This window comes from Gorilla gorilla, chromosome 3 (genome assembly GCF_029281585.2).
Source record: "Gorilla gorilla gorilla isolate KB3781 chromosome 3, NHGRI_mGorGor1-v2.1_pri, whole genome shotgun sequence".
Lineage (NCBI taxonomy): Eukaryota > Metazoa > Chordata > Mammalia > Primates > Hominidae > Gorilla > Gorilla gorilla.
The window spans coordinates 123483088-123510643 of NC_073227.2; the positions used below are offsets into that span (position 1 = coordinate 123483088).

The 27556-nt window shown below is 33.7% G+C and overlaps 1 protein-coding gene across 10 annotated transcripts in view; it reads right to left on the reverse strand.

Annotated features, from left to right (window-relative positions):
* The window catches only part of CENPE (centromere protein E), a 92564-nt gene that overhangs the window by 45998 nt on the left and 19010 nt on the right, over positions 1-27556 (reverse strand). For 4 of the 10 annotated variants that reach the window (XM_055385435.2, XM_019026039.4, XM_055385439.2 and 1 more), the window contains exons 14-25: positions 25019-25166; positions 24080-24168; positions 22854-23021; positions 11560-11634; positions 11223-11342; positions 9422-9544; positions 9173-9338; positions 8712-8866; positions 7098-7412; positions 6702-6974; positions 6388-6546; positions 1135-1338 (exon numbers count right to left, since the gene is read on the reverse strand). In XM_055385435.2, the coding sequence (XP_055241410.2) occupies positions 1135-1338; positions 6388-6546; positions 6702-6974; positions 7098-7412; positions 8712-8866; positions 9173-9338; positions 9422-9544; positions 11223-11342; positions 11560-11634; positions 22854-23021; positions 24080-24168; positions 25019-25166 (1995 nt within the window). The remainder of the gene's footprint in view (positions 1-1134; positions 1339-6387; positions 6547-6701; positions 6975-7097; positions 7413-8711; positions 8867-9172; positions 9339-9421; positions 9545-11222; positions 11343-11559; positions 11635-22853; positions 23022-24079; positions 24169-25018; positions 25167-27556) is intronic. The other 6 variants (XM_055385437.2, XM_055385438.2, XM_055385441.2 and 3 more) reach the window with 6 other exon arrangements.

The following is a 27556-nucleotide window of genomic DNA, read 5'->3' on the forward strand; positions in this document are numbered from 1 at the left end:
GCTTATTTACATTCTGCTCTTTTGATGAAGGAGACAATCCCCAAAACTTATAAAATTAAAACGATACAAATGGTCGCATTCTACTATGATCCACAGTGAACTTCTCCAAATATTTATTTAAACTTATACACATTATATCACCCCTAAACATAGAAAACCTAAGTGTGAAAATATTGGCAGACATCAACAACAAACAAAAATAAAATTTAAAAATTACGACAGCAAAAAAAAAAGAGAAACATTTAGGAACAAATTTAATAAAATATTAAAAGACCTATACACTGAAAATCTACAACATACCTCTTTGAGAACAGACAAATTACAGAAGAAGATATACAATGGTCTAGAAGCACAAGAAAAAATGTTCAACATCTTAGTCATTAGGGAAAGGCAAATTAAAACAACAGTCTGCACACCCATTAGAATGGCTAAAATTAAAAGCACCAATAAATATGAAGTGTTGGTGAAGAAGGATGTTTGAGCCACCAGAATTCTCTTAATTTGCTAATGGGAATGTAAAATGATATAATTACTCTGGAAATCAGTCTAGCAAATTCTCATCAAGTTAAACATATTCTTCCCTGTGACACAGCAATTCCATTTAGATATTTACCTTAAGTAAATAAAGATATGTAAATAAAAAGAGTTGTACGAGAATGTTTACAGCAGTTTTATTCAAAATAGCCAAACACTGAACGGAACCCAAATTTCCATCAATAGGAAAATGAATAAAAAAATTATGGCGTATAAATACAATGAACTATTCCTTGGCAGTAAAAGGGAGTGTAGAAAGTCAAACATAAGAGACTACATACTGTATGATTCTATTTGTATAAAGCTCTAGAAGAGACAAATGATTTAAGGTGAACATATCAGGACTGATAATCTGGCAGGGAGGAGGTGATGAGGGTCTGTGATAGAGGTGTGAGGAAACTTTCTGGGGGTGATGGAAACATCTTCTATCTTGACTGGGGTGAAGAGGAAATGGGTAGAGACATTTGTTAAAAGTCGTCAGACCATACACTTCCACCAGATACATTTATTGTATATAAATTATACCTCAATAAAGTTGATAAAAATCTGAAACAAATGAAGACAAAAAGGTAATGCCAAGTATACAGTGCTAAATCCTACCATTTCAATATTTTCCTTTAGGTCAGTCTTCAATTGTTCCTTTTCTGCTATAACACTCTCTAACATTTGTTGGAGTTCATTTTTCTCCTGTATTAAAGAAAATATCTTCCTTTGTTGCTCAGTTATCTCATTATCCTTAACATCTGCAGTTAGTGTTTGGGTATTTTTAGCTTCCAAATCCTGTTTTTTATCTATGCCAACCATCTAAAACATAAACACATTACAGAAGAATTTCTTAAGTAGTTAACAACAACTTTAAAAAATAATAAAAATAGCCAACACATCTATTATGTGCCAGGTACTATTCTCATATCTTAACACATTTAATCTTGACAGTAACTTTATGAGGTAGGTATTACCATAATCTTCATTTGACAGATGAGGAAACTGAACTGGAGAGACGTAAAGTCACTTGCCCAAGGTCACTCAGAGGTTTAGCTAGGTTTTGAATCCAAGTGATCTGGCTCCAAAGTTTGTGCTCTTATGTCTGTTCACTAATCAGAACAATATGGACAACTATAAATATTAATAATTGTCTTCACGTATGATAGGTTAACATGATTCTGCATGTTTACTTATTTCAATGACATTAATATATTAATTAAAGGATATCTGCCTTTAGTTTGTACATATCTTCCATAAATATTTTCCAAGTTTCATTCTAGTAGTAGTTTGTTTATTTACTACTAAACGAGTAAGCAATCTTGAACTCTATCACTTTATCTATTTCCTCCTAAAAGCTGGGAATCATTCCCTGTCTCCCACTCCCTGCAAATCTTTATTTTCAGAGGCAGTCCTACTTACAAAAGGCTGGAGTTTTATTATATGTAGCGGGATAAATAATTTTGATAGAGATCTATTTCATAAGGGTGAAATTTGTCTTTTCTTAATATATGTATATTTTATATACTGCTTAAGAAAAATGTTATATAAATTCATTTATTCATAAATAAGTCACGACCAAATGTAACCTAATACGTGAACTTATTGGTAAAGGGAGACAGAGACTGAAATTACTATTGCTGGTACAAATTTAGGGTATTATTATATAACATTACACTAGTTCAGCAAACAGCTCTATATTGCCTACAAAGGTATTTAAAAGTTTTTATAATAATCTATAATCACATTAGAAAACAATAGAAAAATAAAGGATAAAAATCATCCACTGTCACCAACTTCACACAACAAACTATTAGAATTCTGGTAAATTTACTTCTGGAGTTTTTTCCATTAAAGGTTTTTTTTTTTGTTTTTTTGTTTTTTAAACATAGCTATTATAATGAATTTATATGTGTGATTCTTTTTAGTTTTTATCTTTTCCACTTAGATCATATGTATTTTCACATGCTGTTATGTAACCTACAAATAATTTTTAGTAGCTGCTTGATTCTCTAGAGTAGATATAAACTGTATTTTATTTAGCAACCCCCTTATTGTTGGCAATATGCATGAGCTTCTAGAAGATAACGGTGAACACAGAGCTAACTACATGAGAAATTAAGGTAGGGAACACGTAGTCTTTTGGGACTAGTCTGTTAGATATTATAATTCAGAATCTCATATCTTTCAAATACAAAGCATATTGAGACAAAATTTTCTATAATGATAGCCAAGGTTTATTTCAAATCTGAACTCAGCCTAGAAGGTACTTCAACTACCACAGTTATGAATAAAATCTAATAGATCTAATTATTAAATAAAAAATTATTAGAACATGTGAAAAAGGAAAAAAAAATTGTCCTTTATATAAGAATAAGCTTACTAATCATAAAATATTTTTGTCGAGATACATTAAAAATACTGCATTTCCAGAAACAGACACATCAAGTAGGACTAAAAATGAGCATTCCAAGGAGATTCATGATAGACCTGCTAGTGCAGCTCTCTGGTGCCTAGATGAACCGGAGAGCACCTGGAAATCCCCATTTCCACTCTTTTATTCCCATGGCAGATTCCAGCATGAGCATGATACAAGACCAAATTGATCTCAGCCTTCCATCCCAGACTTTAGGATCCCTGATGAACAGAATGGCCTCAGAAAAGCCTCAGCTACACCCTTTTATCAACATGGATAAATGACTCCAGCATATACTTGGTAACATAGGATCTTAGCTGTTCCCAGTGAGTATAACTCTACTCTTCCCTTCATCTTCTATTGTCTCTATAACTGCATTTTGGATTTGTTTAAAACAGTTATTGATTGCCATATATTACTGTCAAAAGTCTACTAAAAAAACTTTCCCATCATAAAAGTGGAAGTTATTATTTCTTTCTTTTTTTTAGACAGGTCTCACTCTGTCGCCCAGGCTGGAGTGCTGCAGCATGATCTGGGCTCACTGCAGCCTCAACCTTCCTGGGCTCAGGTGATCCTCCTACCTCAGCCTCCTGAGTGGCTGGGACTACAGGTGCATTGCTACCACGCCTGGCTAATTTTTGTATTTTTTTGTAGAGACGGGGTTTCACCATGTTGCCCAGGCCGGTCTTGAACTCCTGGACTCAAGCAATCTGCCCGCCTTGGCCTCTGAAAGTACTAGGATTACAGGCATAAGCCATTGTGTTGAGGGTAAATTTCAAATTGAGGTCAAATGCCTTTGGCCTATGGTTATTCCAAATTATAAATAAGCTGAGAACATAAGATACAGAAAAAGTGAGAGAGAAGAACTAAAGCATAAGGAGATGGAAATAAAAAAAAAAGTTCCATTTTCCAAGGCAGTATTTTGCCCTGGAGTAAATGGGGGAATATGCAGCTCATTTTATAGAAGTAATATATAAATGTACAGATATTTATTTATATCAATTGGATCTTACTGAATTACTTTGAAATGTGTATTTGCTTTTATTTAATAATGTATTCTGTTAAAAATGCATGACTGTACAAACATCAGTAGCATTTCTGTACACTAACAATGAACGATCCAAAGAAGAAATTAAGACAATTTTATGTATAATAGCATCAAAAAAGAACAAAATACTAAGAATAAACTTAACCAAGGAGGTGAAAGACATCTGCTGAAAACTGTAAATGTTGCTGAGAAGAAATTAAAGAAGACACAAATGGTAAGACATCCCATGTTCATGGATTAGAAGACAATATTTTTAAGACATCAATACTACCGAACAATCTACCATTTAATGTAATCCCTATCAAAATCCCAATGGTGTCTTTTGCAGAATTAGAAAAATCTATCCTAAGATTAATATAGAATCTTAAAGGGCCCCAAATAGGGAAACGAATCTTGAAAAAGAAGAACTAAGTTGGAGGTCGTGTACTTCCTGATTCCAAAACTTATAAAGCTACAGTAATCAAAACAATGTGGTGCTAGCATAAAGACAGACATATAAACCATTGGAACAGAATAGAAAGACCAGAAATTAATGCTTGTGTATATGGTAACGGTATCTTCAACAAGGATGCCAAGACTACTCAATGGGGACAGGATGATCTTTTCAAAAAATGGTGTTGGGAAAACAATAGCCACACACAAAAGAACGAAGTTGTACCCTGACCTTACACTATATATACAAATAAATGCAAAATGGATTACAGGCCTAAACCTAAGAGCGAAAATTACAAAACTCTTAGAAGAAAACATAGGGGAATAGATTCATGATAAGGGTCCTGGCAATGATTTCTTGGATATGACACCAAAACACAGGCAACAAGAGTAAAAATGAATAAACTTGACTACATTGAAATTAAAAACTTCTGTGTATCAAAGGATACAATCAACAGAGTAAAAAGACAGCCGATGGAATGGGAGGAAATTTTTACAATATTGCATATAACTGATAAAGGGGTAATATTCAGAAGTATAAAGAACTCCTACAACTCAATGACAAAAATCAAACAACCCAATATAAAAATGGGAAAAGACTTAAATAGACATTTCTGCAAGGAAGATAAACAAATGGCCAAAAAGCACACGAAGACGTTCAACATCACTAATCATTAGGAAAATGCAACTCAAAACCACGATGAGATACTGCCTCACATCCATTAGGATGGCTACCATCAAAAAAAAAACAAAAAACAGAAAATAGTGTGTTGGCAAAGGTGCATCTAAACCAGAACACTTATGTCCTGTTGGTGGGAAGTAAAATGGTGCAGCTGTTATGGAAAACATTATGGTGCTTTCTCAAAAAATTAAAAATAGAATTACCATATAACCTAGCAATTCCACTTCTGGATATATATATCCAAAATAACTGAAAGCAGGGTTTTGAAGAGATATTTGTTCACTCACATTCATAGGAGCTTTATTCACAACAGCCAATAATGGGTAGAAGCAACCCAAGTGTCCATGATGGATGCATAGATAAGCAAACTGCGGCATATACATATAATGGAAATTTACTCATAAAAAGGAAGGAAATTCTAACACATGCTACAACATGGATGAAGACATTATGCAAAATGAGACAGGTCAGTCACAAAAGATAAATACTGCATGATTCCACTTATATGAGGTACTCAGAGTAGTCAAATTCATAAAGACAGAAAAATAAATGGTGGTAGCCAGGGTCTGTGGGAAGGAAAACTGGGGAGCTGTTGCTCAATGGGTATAGTTTTGGTTTTGCAAGATGAAAAGAATTCTGGAAATTGGTTGTATCACAATGTGAATGAATTTTACACTAGTGAAGTATATACTTAAAATGGTTAAGGTGGTAAATTTTATGTTATGTGTATTTTACTACCAATTTAAAAAATATATACTACTATATACTATTCCAAGCTATATATTTACAAAAGATTATTTCACCAGTCTCCTATTGAATATTTTAAAATTCTAGCAGTAAATACTCTGGATAAAATAATATGAACTATAATAAAAATGAGACATGTTATTACAAAATTACTGTTACCAATATATCTTAGAGGTGTTGTGGGAAAGTAGAAAAGAGTACTGTTAATAAATGAAACCCTGGTATAACGTTATAAGGCAATCCCCCCTGCAATGGACTGAATTTTAAACTCTAAGCAAGTTTAGTATAGTAAATCTGACATAAAGTAAGTATCAGCTATGCAAAATTTGGACTAATACATTTTTGGGCCCTTTCCCTTTCTAATTGATTATAAACATATTCTATCATAAGTTATTTCAAAGGCATTAGGGATAAGCTTGTAAAATTATTGTTAGTTATTACCATTGTGAGTAACAAATGAAATTGAGAATATTATGTGTTTAAGTATTTGAGGTTAAAGAGTATATATACAAGTATATGAAAACTCTGAAAATAAACACCCTTTACCTTTTGCTGAAATTCATCTTTAGTTTCTCCTGTATTTTCCTCCATATGCAAATCCCTGGAAACTTCCTCAGAAATTTTCGATTTTAGTGTATTAATTGTTTCTTGATGCTGTTTCAGAGACTCAAGAGCATTTCGTAATTGTTCTTGAGTATCTATGTTCTTTGTTAGAGAAATATAAAAACAATTTCCATTAGAATATGAAACAAAATTATTTTGTAGCTACTACATAACATAATCATAAATAACAAATGATGGCCTCTGCAATGTTTTTAAGAGTCTCCAATTTTTCAAAGTTTAATCAATCAAAACCTTACCATGTTTACAGTATCGTGAATATCACTTTTGAGTTGGTCCCTCTCAATTTGCAAGCTTTCTTGGAGTTGTTTTAGGTCATCTTTTTCTTGAGTTAAAGTTTTTACTTCTTCTAAAGTTTGCTGCAGTTTCTCAGTAATCAGTGTTTTCTCCCTTTCTACAGTTTGCAGCGTAGAATCTCTATTTTCTAATTGTTCCTTCAGCTGTTCCATCTCATTTAGTCTTTCTTGAACCTCACGTGTTTTCTCCTGAAGTTCTTGGGTCTTGTAAGAAAGCTTTAAAAAAGAAAAAGTAAATGTCACACAGTAAAAGCAGAGCAGTCTGAGGCATACATATATACAGAAACCAAAACCCCAGAAGACTAAGGAGCATTTCTCAAAATAGCATCTTGTACCAACCTCGGTCTTCAAAGCACCCAAACTCGAATCAAATTTTTGGGCTTCTTTAGAGAGACTAACTATTTCCTGATTCATTCTCTCATTCTCCTCAAGGACCATCTTATACTTCTGCTCAAAGTCCATATGAAGGGTTTTGAAATTTTGGAATTCTTGATCAGTGCTTTTATAATTCGACTGGGTAGTTGCTAGGTCATCTTTTGTTTTCCCAATTTCTTCAAGTAAACCTTGAACTCTACTCTCCTTATGAACTACTTCAGAAAACAATTTATCTTTTTCTGATGTTATTATATGGAGCTCTTCAGATTTGTCTTGTATCTATGGAAAAGAAATAAAATTTAGGGATGTTAGCAACATATGATTCACTGAAGCAATTTTTAGGAAAAAAAGCTTTCTCTGCAAAAAGAGAAGTTATTTACATTCAGCAAAAATTTGACTGTGGAAAGGCAATATAGTAGTACTCTTATTGTCACTTTTCCCTAACTCAGCTTGTTTAACTCTACCTTTGATGTTTTATTTTCTAATCTCTTTGTATTCTAGAAAGTAAGGTCTGCATGGAAAATAGTAAAGGCACATAACCAGATTGTCTTTATTTCCTTACCTATCATTCTAAAGTGTTTTCTAACTTTATCATGTGGCAGGCATTTCTCAGAATTTGACATTTTTTTTCCCTAAAGGCTTTGAATGCCTCTCAGGTTTCCAAAAACTTAATCAATGAATAATTTAAGTAATGTTTAATCATTTAAAATTGTTATTTAAGAAGTATCTTAAGTGGTATGGTCCATGAAAAAAATAAAAATAGAAGTATCACTTAAGTAATATTTAAATAATTACATAATTTAAATAACCTGTATCTTGTATATTAACAGTTTAATCACTGTGAAAGATAAGGGCAGAGAGAGATGAGAAAAAAAGAAGAGATAAAGGAGGGACAAAGTAAAGAGGGGCAATACAGCGTGTAGCTACAATCAGGGATTTAGGAGGCAGATTTATGTGGCTCAACTATTAGTTTGATAATGGGTTATTGGGACTAAAAAACTACCTACTTTTGAAGAGTTTATAAGACGAGTAAATGAAATAATGTTTTTGAAGTTCTTTAGCATGATGTTTGCCATACAGTAAGTACTCAAATTTTTGCCATTTTTCTTTTAGACAAGTAGGAAGAAAAACTGGCAGGCCATGGATTTACAGAAACATTCACCAGCCTGCAAGGTTTGCATTAACCTCTAAAACTTTATCAGTGCAACCTCTTTTCCCTCATTACTGTCTTTTATTCAACATAATGATACTACTACTACCAAAAAAATGGTAAAGACTAAGGGTGGGCCGTAATACTGTATAAATGCAACATTTGAGGACTACAGAAATGGCTGCTACATGGATTATATTACTAAGTATACTGTTAAATACACCTTGAAAAAAATATATTCTTTAATCTAGTAGCATAAGAACAAATTAGAAGATGAACTATATTCATTTCTATTTCTAACTAGTCAAAACGTTTACAGTATCTCTCGTCTGCTAGTTTAAAATAAACTATACCAAAATATTTAAGGCACTATTATCGCAAAGGTTTTTATTTCAAAATAAGGGATAAGTGCTTATAAATGTGTTTACCTCTTTCCTCAGCCTTTCTACTTCAGAAGGTAAAGATTTCAATTCTGAAAGCAAAATGACTTCTTCCCGCAAAGCTTCATTTTCTTCAACTTCTTTATTTAGTTCTTTCTGAAGATCAGTAATCTTTCCTTCCAATTCCAAATTACAGAGCAAATCTAGAAAGTTTTGGTAAATTGTATAAAGATCCAATGTTGCCAAACAGGTAATTTAATTTTTAATTGTCCTTGAATCACCTTTTTCAGGATCAGGTAAAGTTTATTTGAAAAATAATCCCTTATGATTTGAAACCCATGGAAATCTTTATAAATATTAATACCAAATGAAACTAAAACGTAACATTGAGTTTTTAGAAAGTCAGAGTATAATGAATTTTTAATCATTGAAATATGCTTGTCAAATTGTTTAGGTACATTTCTAGAAGAAGTCAGATTTGAAAAAAGATGTTTAAAATTACAAAATACCTTTTGGAACTTTGCCATCTATAAGGGAGGTGAGTTTTGTTATCTCATTAAAAGCAGATTGTAATTCTTTCTCCAGATCAACTTGCATTTTCTTTTTTGCCTCCAATTGGCTTTGATATAACTGAATATCATTTTCCATTTGCTTGTATGTAGTTGCAAGTTCTTTCTATTGAGAAAAACATTGCAAATGCACAAAAATACACTGATCATTACAACTACTTTATTATAAATATTACAAAAAATACTTACCATTTTCTCCTTCAGCTCCAGATTTTCACTTCTAAGAAAGGCTGATTCTCTCTTGGCATCAAGGGCTACAGTTTCAGCATCAAACAGAGTCTGCTTCATTTGTTTTGGGTCTTCAATGCTTTCCTAGACAGATGACAAAAGGGGTTCAGTGAAATCTAATTTTCACAGAGTTGGAAAATTCTTAAGAGAACATGTATATAAATGTTAACTCTAGCTAAGCAAAAAGCGTACAAATATGCTAGTTACCAAATATATAAAAAGAAATCATGTTTTCCTAATAAAAATAATTTTTAAAAATTCTGGTCATATTTTTCAAATTATATAAGCAATATATCAAATTATATAAGCAATGTCATAATTTAGATCTGTTTTGTTTAAAGGTTAAAACAACTGTTGTTCGGCAAGGCTGAAGAAGTTTTCCATGTATTTTTATTTTGAGTTATTCTCTTCAGCACATGATAGGTAAGTGGCTAACAGTTAAATTAAAGATATTAACCCACAAATTGAAAAGGAAAAAGACAAATGATCTAATAGAAAAATAGAGAAATGATATGAACAAGAAACTTACAGATGAGAAAATGCAAATGAAAAATACATGAAAAAAATCTACAACCTCATTTCTAAAGAGAAGTGGCATTTTAATATGACTTTAGCTTATATGAAATCAATGATATGTCCTTGGAAAAAAATTAATAAATTAATACATGAATGAATAAGGAAAAAGAAATAGTAATTTTTAAAAAGTGGGCAGTTCTGCTTGCCACGCTATGAACAGACACTCCAGAATACATAAAAGTGCCTTCCTATCCAGGGCCTCAGAATAGGATGATATGAAATGGTATGAACCCCTTTGAAAAGAATCATTTGTCACAAATAAAAGGCAACAAAAGAACAGAAGGTAACAAAAACTAAAAAACTCAACTGAAAACAGAACAGAAACTAGTCTTTTAAAAGTTCCAGCTAGAAACTGTTATCATAAAAAAAAAAAAAAGTATTAAAAACTGGAACCAAACATATATAAGTAATCAGGTATATTGAAAGCAAACTGAAGCGATTAAATGACATCATCATCAGATTCAATGTTATTTAATGCCAAGATCTTATATCAACTAAAATCATCTAGAGCTATAAAATTATGAAAAAATATCCCAGTTTAATATTTAAGATCTTGATTATATACTACTGCATGCATTTGTATAAAACTACTGAAAAAAATTCGGAATTTTAAAATTTTACTGATTTTTTTTTTTTTTTGGAGACAGAGTCTTGCTCTGTTGCCCAGGCTGGAGTGCAATGGCATGATCTCGGCTCATTGCAGCCTCAACCTCCCAGGCTCAAGCAATCCTGCCACCTTAGTTACCCAAGTAGCTGGCAGTACCTGCCAGGCTTATTTTTGTATATTTTGTACAGACCAGGTCTCACTATGTTGCCCAGGCTGGTCTTGAACTCCTGGGCTCAAGAGATCTCCCACTTCGGCCTCCCAAAGTACTGACATCACAGGGATGAGCCACTGTGCCCTGGCCTAAAACTTACTGATTTTTAATGGGAGCCTGTCCTTAACTTCCTTATATTTACTCAAAGGATGATATGATCAACTTTCCACAAATGTGACTTTATCTCTAAAATGGCAAATATACTAACAGTCCCTATCTCATAGGGTTATTGACAGATTTAATGAAATATATATAAATTTATTACAACAATACACAGCACAAAGTAGGTCCAGTATAAGCATTTGCTAAGATGATGGTATGCTATATATATTTATGTGATTACACAACAAAATAAGCCTGATTTTTACCAATGAGTATGACAAGTCCATTTTTATATTTTCTAGCTTTTGAGAGTCTATGTATTCCTGTAGCTTCTTAATCTGGTCTTCCTTTTCTCTAAGCAACTCTACTTTTGAACTGAGTTCATTCTAAAAGAATCAAAGGAGAGAGTAACAATTTAGAATCTAATTTGAAGTCTAAGGGATTAAAACAGAACTTATATATATTAAATTCATAGTAAAATTCAAAGTCACTAATATTTTAAAAACATAATTCCCTTATTTCTGACATCATGTTCAGTTACATATGTTGCATGTTTTATAGTTCTAATTGCTTATCAATAGAAATACCAACATGAATGCTCACCTCAAGATCTTGATTATATACTTCTGCATGCTTAACTAAATTCTTTAAGTTCGAAATTTCATGAATTAGTTGCATCTGTAAGAGCATGTGAACAGGTAACAGAGCAAACCAACAGTTAATAAAGCAAAGCAAAAAAAAAAAAAAAAAAAAAAAAAAAGAAAAAAAGGGCATTGGTTCACTGCTTCAGAATCACCCAACAGTTAGAAAGGACTGAGATCAATTGTTCAAGCTATCGCAACAAAGCACCTCATTATTTAAAAATACTACAAATATCACCCAAAACATATCAAACAAATAAAAAAAAAACCCCTCAGCATGACCCCACCAAGTAGCTATATCATCTGTTAATAAAGCTACAATAATGTCAATAGCAAATTAGTATGCACCACTTGGAGGAGAGATTAAAAAAGTGGTAATCAAAGCTTGAAAAATACACGTTTAGTAGATTTTTGTTTTCAGTCAGTTAAGTACAGAAATGTATTAATTCTTATAAAGTTTTTTCTTCCCATAAAGTAGCCATCGGCTCTACATTAGTGTACTTTGTAATAAGTTCTGATTTGGAATCTAGGTTTGGATTAGGGTTGTTTCATGCAGTGCCTTTACAATATTATTACTTTTCACCAGTGCTACACAGGTATGGAATGATCAACTATGACCTTGATTTATTCCAGAGGAAATATTGCACTCCATTATATTGTTCAACCACGTAAAAGTATAAAGGTAGAAGTATTTCTATTGAGGTGTCCTTTCTACCAAAATATCTGTAGCATTAAATATCTGAGTACCAAAAAGTTTGTTGAAAACAAGTAAACCACACATAACTAAGATAAACATTTTCCCTTAGAATTATTTAATCTTCATAATCAGATGAGCACTTACAGAGTAAAAGCAAATTCTAATAGTATGTAAGGGGCTTGAAAATAGTATCTTATTTAAATATTTTCTGGATGTTTAACTGAGTCCTGACGAATTTTAAATTTCAGACTAGTGCAAGTGTTGACATTACTATTTTAGGTCAGTGCTATCCAAGAGAAACATAATGTCAGACACATATGTAATTTAAAATTTCCTAGTAGGCACATTAAACATAAAAAGAAAAAGGCAGAATTAACTTTGAGAACATATTTTATTCAACCTAATATATCAAAAATATTTCTTCCAAAATGTTTCTTCAGGTAATCTATCCAACATGTTTCTTTAGGTAATCAATATAAAAAAATGAACAATTTTACATTCTTTTTTATATACTTATGTCAATTCAGACTGGTCCCATTTCAAGTGCTTAATTACCACATATGGTTAGTGGCTACCCCACTGTGGAACACAGTCTTAGACATTTGTACTGCTTTTAATTTAAATTGGCTCCTTCTTTTACCTTTTCTTCCTTATTTTTAACTTCTGTGAAAGAAAATCACATTTACCAATAAGAAAGAATCAAAAATCAATCTTAACTTTTAAAATTACTTAGAAGAGATTGGGTGCATTCAGGGTAGTATGGCCATAGATAATGAAAACATTTAAAGAATACTAATTTAGAAAAGAAAATTTTCCTACTTCTTATTTGAAATAGCACTTTATCTTAGTACTGGTTCTTATGCATAGAAAATAATTAGCTTTTATAAAAATAAAAGTGTAATCTCCCAATAACATGTTTAAGATGCAGAGCATGAAGTGAAAGTGTGTGAAAAGGAAAAATGATTTAAACATATGATCTGATCTACAGTTAATCCATTGCTACCATTTAAATTGCAGATTTAAATGGTAATTGTCATTAGGTGAAATGAAATATTTAACTTACATCTCCAAGTAGTAAAAATTATAAAATTAAATACACCAAGTTAAAATAGGTAGATGGTAAAGATTTTTCTCATTCCTCGAGTATGGTGATACTTGACATTTTCCATTCTCCCTCTAAAACATACTATTTAAGCATCTCATGTTACTATATTCCCACTAGAAAATTATCTACAACTTGGGTGATTTTTGACAAAAGCTTTAGGAAAACCAGGGAAATGGCTCCATGTCCTAAGGCCAATTTGACTTTTATTCCCTTTTAGCTAAACCTTTCCCCAAAATGTAGGTTTTGGAACATATTTTGCTACATACACATAGATTTATATTTTTAGTTTAACATGGACTAGATACTGCAAAACTGTTTTTGAACAGGATGTTTTTATTACATAATCTTTTAAGTAACCTTAAATTTTGTGTCGAATTAAAAGTAAAGGGCCTAGAGCAGTGGCTCACACCTGTAATCCTAGCACTTTGGGAGGCCGAGGCGAGCAGATCACTTGAGCCCAGGAATGTGAGACTAGCCTGGACAACATGGCAAGACCCCCGTCTCTATAAAGAAAAAGTTTTTAAATTATATGTCTTTTAGATTAGAAAGCTGAGCTTTGTGTTTAAAAAAAAAAAAAGAAAAAAAAGAAAAAGAAATTTAAAAAGAACGGAGTAGGATTCTTCCTCCTCAACTGTGGTTAAAATGGGAGAAAAACTGCAGTGTGATACATGTCATATATTCTGTGGTATTTTTGTAATCTTTCTGTGTGTTGACTCAATTCAATAAGCTTCAATTTTTCTTATTAATATATTAATGATGTGAGAAAAATATTAGAGAAATTGTTACCACTTATCCCAAATGTTAGTTTTATGTCATGTTATTATCACATATAAAAAACATACAAAAATTAGATGAAATTTTAAAGTCAGAAGGGACCTTGGTGAGCACCTGGTCTCTACTTCAAGGGTGGAGAAATATAGGAAGCACTGAGATTCAATGACTTGCCCAAGGCCTTGGCAACAATTCATAATAGGATTGGATCTGCGGTAAGTTTATAAGTGGCAAAACTGCGGCTTAAATCCAGGCAATTTCACTCTAGAGACCATGTTCTTAATCATGACACTAGGCCAGTCCCTTCCATAAAACCTAGTTTTATTGATTAAAGTCCAATGGTTTTGTCATGCATGACATTTTGCACTTCATTAACATGCATTTTAAAACAAGCTAAATGAAACCCTGTGGAGAGCTTATAGACTTTTACCTCTTTGAATATAATATCTATGAAATAAAGCAATAATTTTAATTTGTAGGTAGAATGGAAATAATAGCTTTGGCATAGAATTCTTTTTTCCTTTAAAAATGAAAAGAGGTTGAGAAACTGAACAATGATATCTAGGAAAAAGGATCATGGCCTTTTGGGCTAGCCACATAGAAGTCTGAAGAGTAGCTGCAAATTAATTCATCTTTTAACTACATAAAACACTGGATCTTATTTTTTTTTGAAGGGGGGATGTTCACGAATCACTTTGCAAGTCTGATAACAACTACAGATTCTTGTTCCAGAAAAATGAATATGCATTGAAAAATTCTGCAAAATAATTTCACAGCATCTGTGGCCTCTAGGTTAAGGACACTTTACACTAATAACTCCCTTTAATCTTTTGGACAATTTCTGAGTCCCTAAAGTCTGATGGTTTCTGGATTAAGTTCTCTTAACATGTAGCCTAATATTTTATACTTAGAAAATGAGTGATCTGTTTCTATAAATTCCATTATAACTATTTAGTATTAGTTATACGAATTTTCACATAGCTCTCTTAGATGGAGAAGGAAAAACAAAACGTACAAAATTAGCTTCTCCAGCTATTCTAATGTTTTAATTATTTAGAAACATACTTTCTAAAGAAAAAGAAATCCATTAATATGTAGCATCCATATATAAAATAGTCATCTAGATATTAAAATTCATACTGATCTCAGTAGGAAACTGCTGTGCTCTAGGTAGCATTTATATGTGCTCAATAAAATGTAATATACAAACTATAAGGAAACAATTTCAAGACAAATCCATCAAGAGGTAGATACACCAACCCTTCCCATAGATGCTTTTAATTCCTTTTTCTCTTGCATAAGCACCAGGGAAACAAACATGATTTAACTATTTTTAAAATATAAATGAAGAAAATATTTCTTAAATTTTCTAAATTGTATATACATATGAAAAATGGTTAGATCTTCAACATCTCAATCTTAGAAAAAAAATATCTTTAAGACAATACTTCTGAATGATGTCAAGAAGATGACAGAATAGGAGGTCACCTGCTCACATCCCCCTAAAACAACAAGAATTCTGTACCTATTACAGACAAGTCTTTTTGTGGGAGCCTTTGGATTCAGGTAGGAGGTTGTAAAACCCCAGTAGAACTCAAGACCTGGAAGTGTTGTTTTTGAGAGTGCATACCAACACCCAGGTGGGAGTCCTGCCAATTATGCTCCCAGGTTCATATGCAGAAATGGTCCCATTCCTTGAAAGACTTAGCTACAGCCCTGTTTGGCCTCGAGTCTGCAACCAAAACTATCTGCCAAGGGGTCCAGGAGAAATCACACGCTAGGGTCTCTGCAGATGGGCTCTTCTGTCTGTCGACATTGGTCTTGGCAGTGGACCCAAAAGTTAGCCTGTAACTTGGCTCCTGCCCTCCTCAAGCTGTAGTCCTAGCTTAGTACTGCTTGCACAAGGACCCAGAAGGGAACATGCCCATCTGAGCCACCAGGACAGGCTTGCCGGCCTCTGTCTCATAGCAGATTCCGACGGGGACATGTACTGGCTCCAGCCCTCCCCTGCTGCAGCCTCCCTGCTCTCACCCACACAGAGAACTGCCAAGAGATGAACCTGTCTGAGCCACTGGGTCAGGCTTGCAGTCCTCCATCCCACAATAGATCCTGAAGGGGCCCTGTCTCAGCTTCAATGCCTCTTTGCTGCAGTCAGGAAGCTATCTCGACTGTACTGGGAACTGCTGGGTGAAGCACCTGCCCCAGCCACCAGGACAGGTTTCATGCATCTTTCCCATAATAGATCCTAAAGCGGTCTTGTCTTGACTGCAGCCCCTCTCTACTGCAGCCTGGCAGTTATCCTGCCTGTGTAGGACAGGCCTGCTGGCTTCCATCACATAGCAGTTCTGGAAAGAACCTTGAATGTCACAGCTACAGAATGCAAGCAATCCTCCCTGCATAAGGAACTGCTGGGAGTCTTGACTGCTGGTGCCACCAGGTTAAGCTTACCAACTTTGGTTCCATAGCACATTCTGAATTAACTCTGAAGCTTGGTTTCAGTTTCTCCTAGCGATAGTCTGAGAATGGTTTTACCCAGCCGGGGTCCTACCGGGAGACAGGCGTATCCAAGTCCCTGTGGCAGGTTTTGCAACCCTTGTCCATCAGCAGATTCTCAAATGGCCTTGGATCTTGATACTGACCCCTCTCATCTGTGGAATAAGAACAGCTCTGCCCACCTGGGGACCTAAAGAGAAAGGTGTCCAGCAGTGCCTCTGCAGGATAACACGCTGACCTCAGTCATACTATGGATCTTGAAAAGACCTTATAAAGATGGTGAAGACTAAAACAAATAGCTAAATTCATCTTCAATGTGCAGACACTGCTGCATGACCACAAGCATCATGATCAGGGAAACATGATGTCACCAAAAGCACAAAGTAAGATACTGGTGACTGATCCTAAAAGATGGAGATGTATTATCTGCCAAAGAATTCAAAATAGCTATTTTAAGCGAGCTCAGCAAACTTAAAGAAAACATAGAGAAACAATCCAGAAATTTATCAAGGAGACCGAAATAATGAAAAAACCAAACAGAAATCCTAGAGCAAGAAAATACAATGAACAAAATGAAAAATGCAACAAAGGACATCAATAGAAGAATGGATCATGCAGAAGAATTTGTGAGCTTGAGACAGGCTATTTGAAAATATAGAGTCAGGAGGCAAAAAAAAAAAAAAAGGATGAAAAGGAATGAAGTTTATGGGACAACATCAAAAAAGCAAATATTTGGGTCACTGCTGTTCAAGTAGAGAAAGATAAAGGGACAGAAAGCTTATTTAAAGAAATAATAGCAGAAAATTCCCAAACCTGAAGAAAGCAATACATAGCCACATATAGGAAGGTCAAAGGTTACCAATCAAATTCAATCTAAATGACCCTGCCCTAAGATATATTATATTCAAACTCAAAAGTCAAAGACAAGGAGAAAATCCTAAAAGCAGCAAAGCACCAAGAGTAAAGAGGCAAATAACATAGAAGGGAGTTCCATTATGGTTAGCAGCAGACTTCTAAGCAGAAATCTCACAGGCCAGGATCATTAAAAAGTCAGGAAACAACAGATGCTGGAGAGGATGTGGAGAAATAGGAATGCTTTTACACTGTTGGTAGGAGTGTAAATTAGTTCAACATTGTGGAAGACAGTGTGGCAATTCCTCAAGGAGCTAGAACTAGAAATAACATTTGACTCAGCAAGCCCATTACTGAGTATATACCCAAAGGATTATAAATCATTCTACTATAAAGACACATGCACACGTATACTTATTGCAGCATTGTTTACAACAGCAAAGACTTGGAACCAACCCAAATGCCCATCAATGATAGACTGGATAAAGGAAATGTGGCACATATACACCATGGAATACTACGCAGCCATAAAAAAGGATGAGTTCATGTCCTTTGCAGGGACATGGATGAAGCTAGAAACCATCATTCTCAGCAAACTAACACAAGAACAGAAAACCAAACACCACACGTTCTCACTTATAAGTGGGAGTTGAACAATGAGAACTCATGGACACAGGGAGGGGAACATCACACACTGGGGCCTGTTGGGGATTGGGGGCCTAGGGGAGGGATGGCATTAGGAGAAATACCTAATGTTAAATGACGAGTTAATGGGTGCAGCACACCAACATGGCACATGTATACCTATGTAACAAATCTGTATGTTATGCACATGTACCCCAGAACTTAAAGTATAATTAAACAACAACAACAACGACAAAGAGGAATCTCACAGGCCAGGAGGGAGTGCAATGATATAGTAAAAGTACTGAAGGAAAACAGTTGTAACATCAAAAGTTAGGAAATCAAATATTCAGAAAGTGGGAGGAGATAAAGTATGGAGTTTGTTTGTTTGTTTAGTAATCAATGATAATCTGTTATCAGTTTAAAATAACCTGCATAACTGTAAGACTTTTTCTTGTAAGCCTGATGGTAACCACGAAGGAAAAAAACCTATAATAAATACACTAAAAATAGAAAGGTATCAAAACATACTATCAGAGAAAATAATTTAACCAATAAGGAAGACAGTGAGATAAGATAAAAGGATCTAAAAAACAAATAAGAAAATAATTAGCAAAATGGAAGTAGTAATTTCCTACCTATCAGTAGTTCCTACCTATCAATGTAAATGGACTGATTCTCCAATTATAAGACAGAGTGGTTGAATGGATTAAAAAAATCCAAATATATGCTGCCTGAAAGAGATTAACTTCACCTGTAAGGATACAAATAGATGGAAAGGAAGGGGTGGAAAAAGATATTCCATGCAAACTGAAATTGTAAGAGAGCAGGAGAAGCTATACTTATATCAGCTAAAACAGACTTTACATCAAAAACTGTGAAAAGAGACAAGGTCATTACATAATGATAAAGGGGTCAACTCAGCAAGAGGTTGTAACAATTGTAAATATATATGCACACTGAACATGGCAGAATATATATAAAGCAAATATTAATCTGAAGGAAGAGAGACTGCAACACAATAACAATAGAGGATTTTGAAACTACACTTTCAGCAATGGACAGATTATTCAGACAGAAAATCGACAAAGAAATAGCAGATTTAAACTGCAGTCTAGGCCAAAGAGACCTAACAGATGTTTACAGAACATTCCATTCAACAGCTGCAGAAAACACATTCTTATCAACTGCACATGGAACATTCTCTAAGACAGATCATATTAGGCCACAAAAACAGTCTTAAAAAATTTAAAATCAAAATTATATCAAGTATCTTTTCTGACCACAATGACATAAAACTGGAAATTAATAATAGCAGAAATTCTGGAAATATTACAAATACATAAAAATTAAACACGCTCCTGAACAACCACTGGGTTAATGAATTAAAAGAGTAATTTTAAAAAAGCTAAGACAAATGAAAATGGAAACACAATATACCAAAATGTATAGGATGCAGCAAAAGCAGTTCTAAAAGAGAAGTTTATAGTAATAAACATCTACATCAAAAAAGAGGAAAGATCTCAAACTACCTAAACTGTTACCTCGAAGAATTAGAAAAACAAGAACAAACTAAACCCCAAATTAGCAAATGGAAAGAATAAAGATCAGAGCAGAAATAAACAAAATAGGGACTTTAAAAAAATCCACAAAATAGTTTTTTTTTTTTTTGAAAGAAACAAAATCAACAAACCTTTAGCTAGACTAGGTAAAAAAGACAGTCGACTCAAATAAATAAAATCAGAAATAAAAAAGGAGACATTACAATTGATACCACAGAAATACAAAGAACAATTATATGCCAATAAATTGAAAAACCTAGAAGAAATGAATTCCTCTACCACATTACCTACCAGGACTGAATTATGAATAAATAGAAAACCTGAACAGGCCAGTAATGAGAAAGGAGACTTGAATCAGTAATAAAAAGTCTCCTATCAAAGAAAGGCCCAGGACCTGATGGCATCACTGCTGAATTCTACCAACAGTTACAGAAGAACTAATAGCAATTCTTCTCAAAGTATTCCAAAAAATTGAAGAGGAAGGAATTTTTCCTAACTTATTCTACAAGGCCAGCATTACACTGATACCAAAAATAGACAAAAAAGGAAAACTATAGGCCAATATCCCTGAAGAACAGACAGAAAAACCCTGAACAAAATACTACAAAACTGAATTTAACAGCACATTTAAAAGATAATTCACCATGATCAAGTGGGATTTATCCCAGGAATACAAGAATGGTTCATCATAAACAAATCAATAAACATGACATACTGCATTAACAAAACAATGAAAAAAAGTCATACAATCACTTCAACAGATGCAGAAAAATCATGACAGAGTTCAATATCTCTTCATGATAACAACTCTTAATTAGGTATAGAAGTGATATGCCTCAACACAATAAAGGCCACATACAACAAACCCACTGCTAACGTAATACCAAATGGGGAAAAGCTGAAAGCCTTTTACTCTAAGATCTAGAACAGGATAAGGATGTTCCCTTTTGCCACTTTTATTCAACATAGTACAGGAAGTTCTAGCTAGAGCTATTAGGCAAAAGAGAAAAATAAAACATAATAGGAAAGGAGGAAGTTAAATTGTCTCTATTAGTAGATGATATGATCCTATATACAGAAAACCCTAAGGACTCCATCCAAAACTGTTACAACTAATAAAAAACTCAGTAAAGTTGCAGGATACAAAATCAACATAAAAAAAAGTAGTATCTCTATATGTTAATGGCAAACTATCTAAAAATGACACAAAGAAAACAATCTCATTTATTACCAAAAGAATACCTAGAAATAAATGTAACCAAGGAGGTGTCAGATCTCTCAAATGAAAACTATAAAACATTAATGAAAGAATTTGAAGAAGACACAAATGGAAAGATATGCATGTTCATGGATTGGAAGAATATTGTTATAATGTCCATATTGCCCAAAGTGATCCACAGATGTAATGCGATATCTATCAAAACACCAATGACATTCTTCACAAAAGTAGTTAAAAACAATCCTCACATTCGTATGGAACCCCAAAAGACCCTGTATAGCCAAAGCAATCTTGAGCAAAAAGAGCAAATCTGGAGGCATCATACCATCTGCCTCCAAAATATATTACAAAACTATAGTAACCAAAATAACATGCTACTGGCATAGAAACAGACAACAGGCCAACAGAACAGAGAACGCAGAAATAAATCCATGCATATACAGTCAACTGATTTTTGACAAAAGTGCCAAGAACATATGTTGGGGAAAGGATAGTCTTTCTTCAATAGTGGTGCTGGGAAAACTGAATGAATATCTATATGTTGAAGAAAAACTAGATCTCCTGTCTCTCATCATATACAAGAATCAATTCAGAATGAGTTAAGGACTTAAATACTAAGACTTGAAACTATGAAACTACTAGAAAAGAAGATAGTGGAAATGCTTCATAACATTGGTCAGGACAAGGAATTTTTGAATAAGACCTTAAAAGCACAACCAAAAAGACCAAAAATAAATAAACGGAATTACAACTAAAGGCAAAGGAAATCATCAATAAAGAGACAATATTTGCAAAATATTTGCAATATTTGCAGAAATATTTGCAAAATATACATCTGACACATGGTTAATATCCAAAATATATAAGAAACTAAAACAACTCAATAGCAAAAAAAACCCCAAACAACCCAATTAAAATATAGGCAGAAGACCTGAACAGACGTTTCTCAAAAGAAGACATACACATAATATGTTCAATATTACTAATAATCAAGGAAATGCAAATCAAAACCACAGTGAGGTATTGCCTCATCCCAATTAGAATGGCTTATCAAGAAGGCAGAAGAGAACTTGTTGGCAAGGATGTGGACAAAAGGGAATCCTTTTATACTGTTGGTAGGAATATATAGAAAACAGTATGACGGTTCCTCAACAAAGCAAAAATAGAACTACCATAAGATCCAGCAGTCCTACTACTGGGCATGTACCCAAAGGAACTTAAATGAGTATGTTCAAGAAACATCTGCATTCCCATATTTACTGCAGCACTTTCCACAACAGCCAAAATATGGAACCAACCTAAGAGTCTACCAACAGAAGAATGGATGAAGAAAATTTGGTATAAAGTCACAATGGAATATTCTTCAGCTATTAAAAAAAAAAAAAAGAAATCCTACCATTTGCAACAATATGGATGAACCCAAAGGACATTATAAACCAGGAACAGAAAGACAAATACTGCATGATCTCACTCATGCAGAATCTTAAAAAGCTGATCTCTTAGAAGTACAAAGTATAATGGTGGTTATCGGAGGCTGGGGTGTTTTGCAGGGAGAAGAAAATGGGGAAATCTTGGTCAGATGACATAATGACAGTTAGATAGCAGGAATAAATTTCAACAGCTCTATTGTACAGCAAGGTGACTATAGTTAATGACAATGTATTGTATTCTTAAAAAATATAAAATTTGTGGATATTATGTTCTATCACCACAAAAACAATAACTATGTGAGGTAGTACATTTGTTAGCTAGATTTAACCATTCCACAATGTATATATACTTCAAAACATCATACATCATGTTGTATACAATAAACACATAAAATGTTATCTGTACATTTAAAAAAATCTTTAAAAAGCTTACATTATAGAAAAAAGAATACTTCTTTTAAAAGTATGCTTTTAGTTTAGTTTTACATTTCTGTCTCTCTTACCTCTTGATCTTTTTTAGTTTTTCTTTCTAGAGCCTCAAATTCATCCAAATCATTCTTTTCTTTTAATTTCAATTCCATTTCTTCTTTTTCTGTTCGTAGTTGTTCATAGTCTAATACCAGATTATCATAGTCAGCACGAAGTGAGTTCAACTCACTTTCTATATTCTCCTATTATAAACAAGAACAGATTTTCCAATCAGAAAATTCATATATTTTTTGTTTCCTTAATACAATTTGGATTATTTAAATAACTACTTTAACTTTGATTTGATATCTTTCTAAAGTTCTACATTTTGGCAAACTAGCTAACTTAGAATAGATTATTTTGAAAGAAGGAGAATTTTTAAAATATATCAATAAATTGTATGTTTGCCTGTGCCTGACAGGGAATTTTGACCGTAAGTCCTCAAGCTCCTCAGTAATAAAACTGATAATTTAATTCCCCAATCTAACTAACTCCTATTTTATGTCTCATATGGTTCTGAATTCAAGAATGGAAACAGAGATATTATTTATTGACTTCTAAAGCTAATGATAACTGTGTTTTACTATGAAGAGGCCTATTTCTATTTTCTATATTATTATAAGAGAAGAGATAAACCATGAGTTAAAAAAATACTTTTTTACACCAGAGATTGTAAAAAAAACCCAAGAAACTTCTAATGTATGTATTAGGAACACAAAAACACTTTGTCAATAATACTTCATAGGAATTAACTAACAATGATAAGGAGTAATGCAAGTATATTCTAAAATTCAAATGAAAATGTCTATTACTTTATACAACTATACATCTTTAAACACGAGCAATCTACAAAGTAAACACGGAATCTAAACTTACTGATGTATTCACCAAAATTACCTCTCCCTGATATATTATTCTATACATTATAAATGCCTGAGAATTGACACTTTTAAAATCAGTCTTGTTACCCTAATGAAGTTTACCAAGGCAAAACAGAAACTTTACAAACATTATGAATACTAAGATCTGCTAGTAAAGAGCTAGAGGCAAAGGTTTACCTACTAGCACATGTCTGCCTTATGAAATTTTTTTAGCCTTCCTCTAGGTGCCTGATGGTTATAGAGTAGAAATGTAAAGAGAAAAGCCTTCATTAGAGCCAAAATCATTACTGAAATTAAATGAGAACAAGTAACAAAATCTAATAACAAAAGAATTTTAAAAAGAGTAAAAGCATTATATGCTGTAAAATACATTAAGTTACCTGATTTAGTAGCTTTGTTGCTGGATTCCATTCTATCTCACTTAATGTATCAAGAGTGTTACTGAAAACATCAGACTCTGAACAGACAGCTGTAATTAGAGAAAAAAAAAATTTGTCCATGAACATGTTTACCAGATTTCCTAAGTCAAATTAAAGATTACTAAAAAAATTCTCATCAGAGATACTAAGAACTTCAAATTAACTAATATGTGCTCAGAGTATGAATACCAAAAGTACATTAATAGATATGGTCATTTATATTATTGTATGAATTAAGATGATCACTGGTTGGAATTAGTGACACAATACAGGATCCTTAATGAAATATAGGTTAAAAGGACAAATTCTAAATTTGAGATTTGATCATTATAAGTAGATTTAAAATGCCCCCCCAACAGACTGTACTATTGAAGAAATAATTTTGAAACAGATTCCTATGTCAATGCCACTCTTTTAAGATTAGCAAAGGCAGATGCCATATAACTAATAATTTAATTGAATAATAATTAGAAAATAAAAACACCTATCTCATGTGTGTTTCAACTAGTGCATCATTCTTAGGAGATTCAGAATAAAGAACTTATGATTACTTTCTATTTATTTATTTATTTATATTTGTTTGAGACAGAGTTTCACTCTTGTCACCCAGGCTGGAGTGCAACAGATCTTGGCTCACTGCAAGCTCCGCCTCCCAGGTTCAAGTGATTCTCCTGCCTCAGCCTCCCAAGTAGCCGGGATTACAGGCGCCTGCAACCACGCACAGCTAGTTTTTTTGTATTTTTAGAATTACTTATTTTAAATCATAGTCTCCATTGTAATCACATATGAAATACACAGTATTTAAACATGTTTATCACATTAACTTAGCTATAAACATAGTTTCTCTTTATAAGGATGCTTTTATAATTAAACACAGTTCCACTTGAAAAAAGCACTCACATTCATCAATTTCTCGTAATAAATTTATAGAAAGCTTATGTGTTTTTGTTGTTATATTTGTTGGCATATTAAATTGATCTGCATAGTTTGAGTTCTTCATTTTGTTAATTTTGCCAAGGCACCAAGTAACTCTTCGTTTTCTTTTAGCCTAAAGAAGAAGAAATCAAAATTATGTCATATAGATCTGTATTCAAACATAATAAAACAAGGGAACTAGTTTCTATTTTTGAAAACCATTGACTTGGTAGAATTCTTATTAAGCCTAGTTTAAAATTTTATTAGTCTAAGGATATTGCTTAAAAAAAAAAATCAAACTCTTGACTCTTTACTTCACTCTAACTACCATTTTCTTTTTTTCCTACTTTGTCCTCCTCATCATTTATCCACTCCTTCCTCAGCACTTCAGGGACCCATCTCCTGGTTCTTACCTTACCCAGCTGCTGTCCTTACCACTCACTCTGCTTTGCTAGTTTCTCTTCCTGTGCCTGCCTCTTAAGTGTGTTTCTCCAGGTTTCATAGCCACCATTCTTCTCTTGACTCTTTACTGGGTGCGAGTATCATCTCATCTTATTTGACTCTCTCGGCAACCCTAGGGTTGTAATCACATCTGAAATACACAACCCTAAGGTTGTTGAGAGAATCAAATAAGATGAGATGATACTTGTATCGAGTATCAACCTTACTACATCTTTTTAACAGATGAGCTGGGTGCCCAACAAGTTTGGAGAAGTTGCATAAGGTTGTATAGCCAATTGGTGGCTGAGCCCATTGTCTATTACTTCAGAGCCTATCCATGCAACCATTCCATCACATTGCCTCTTAAGATTACTTGTTGTCCCCAGAATATACTGCATACTGTCATGCCTCTCTGAGTGCTGTCCTTCTGCTTGAAATGGCCAGCCCTTTCCACACCCTGCTCTGCAAAAGCCCCATCATATTCAAATCCTCGACTCCAATAACCTTCAGTTTAATGCCAGTTGCTACCAAAGCCACACCTGGACCTTGTCATTATCTGAAAGCCATAAACCTAGACCTCTTGCTCTCATTGCCATTGCTATCCTTCCAAATCATTAATTTAGTTAATCCCACTATAGCTATTTAGCTCATCAGGGGCTATTTAGCTCTGTTCCCTTGTTGCATGACTTTTTTTTTTTTTTTTTTTGCCATCTCCCTCTTGGTTCTCACCCTATCATCTTAGATTCCATAGATCACTGTAATCATGTTTGAAATTTGAAGTCAATGTTCTCAAATTATTTGACCCACCCTCTGTCCCTTACATGTACCCTACACGGCACACTCAAATGACACTGTGTTCAAGACCTTTATCAGCCTCCTGAGCACTGCCAGAGCCACACAGCCAGAGACAAGCTGACAAGATAAACTGGACCTTTAATGTTGCATGGCAATATTCCCTTCCCCCTTGTCAGCTTTCTTTTTCATTACCTACAAAGGCTAGCCTATTTCAAACCCTTAGTATCTCTGCAAACTTATGACTCTACCATCACCTGCCATCTCAGCAGAAGAATTAAACCTATTTCACAAAGAAAGTATAAACCTAAACTCCTAAGAGTACTACCTGCACAGAAGCCTATCCTTTCCTCCATGTTTGCTCCAATTCAAGAGGTATTTCTCCTATGTTAGTCCAATTCTTTCTACTACATTCAAGATTGCATCCATCTAGGCCACCTCAACACACTATAAGGTGGCTTTCACCCCCATCACTTAACTCAAATTACTTTTGCAAATGAGCTCTGTGTTTCTAAATGCAAATAATTTTTGTCCATCTTTATCTCATTTAACTTCTCAGCAGAATGACACTGCTGACCACTACCTCCCTGAAATATTCTCTCCCCTTAGCTACCATATTCACTAGGTTTTATTCTTAACTGTAGAGCTAAACCTGGGCTGTTTTATGGATTCTTCTTTCTCTGCCTTACCCAATTGGAGTTTTGCCTTCTGTCACTTTGCCTTCTGTTGCCTTCTCTCAACATGCAACCAGAACAAACTTTAATTTGGATCTGTAGTAGTTAATGCCCAAATTGATATTTATATCTCAAATCTTCTACCTCATATTCACACATTTGCATTTTCAACAGCCTGACATCTCAAACAAAAGAAATCCCAAATAAAACACCCACCATTTCCACTGCTCTTTATTCAGTGTGCCTTAACTCAACCAATATTGTTACCAGCTACCCATGAAGCCAAGGAATTGCTTGCAAGTCATTCCGGACACCTCCTTCTCCCTTTCTCTGCCCTCAACATCCAAACAATCACAAAGTCCTGCTAAGTTTACCTTCCAAACATTTCTCCAATTTATACAATTCACTCCAACTCCAGAGACACAATCTTTGCAGGCCCAAGCAATCTGATGTGCACAGCAGCTACATCTTTCTCAACTATAATTCTGATGTCACACACAAGGCTGTTCTTTGTTGTTAGCAAAACATCACATTCAAATCCCTCAAGGAGGTTTAAAACGCCCCTGCTACTAGAACATCTTAAGTGCAAGGAATGCATAATGTTTCTTCACAACTC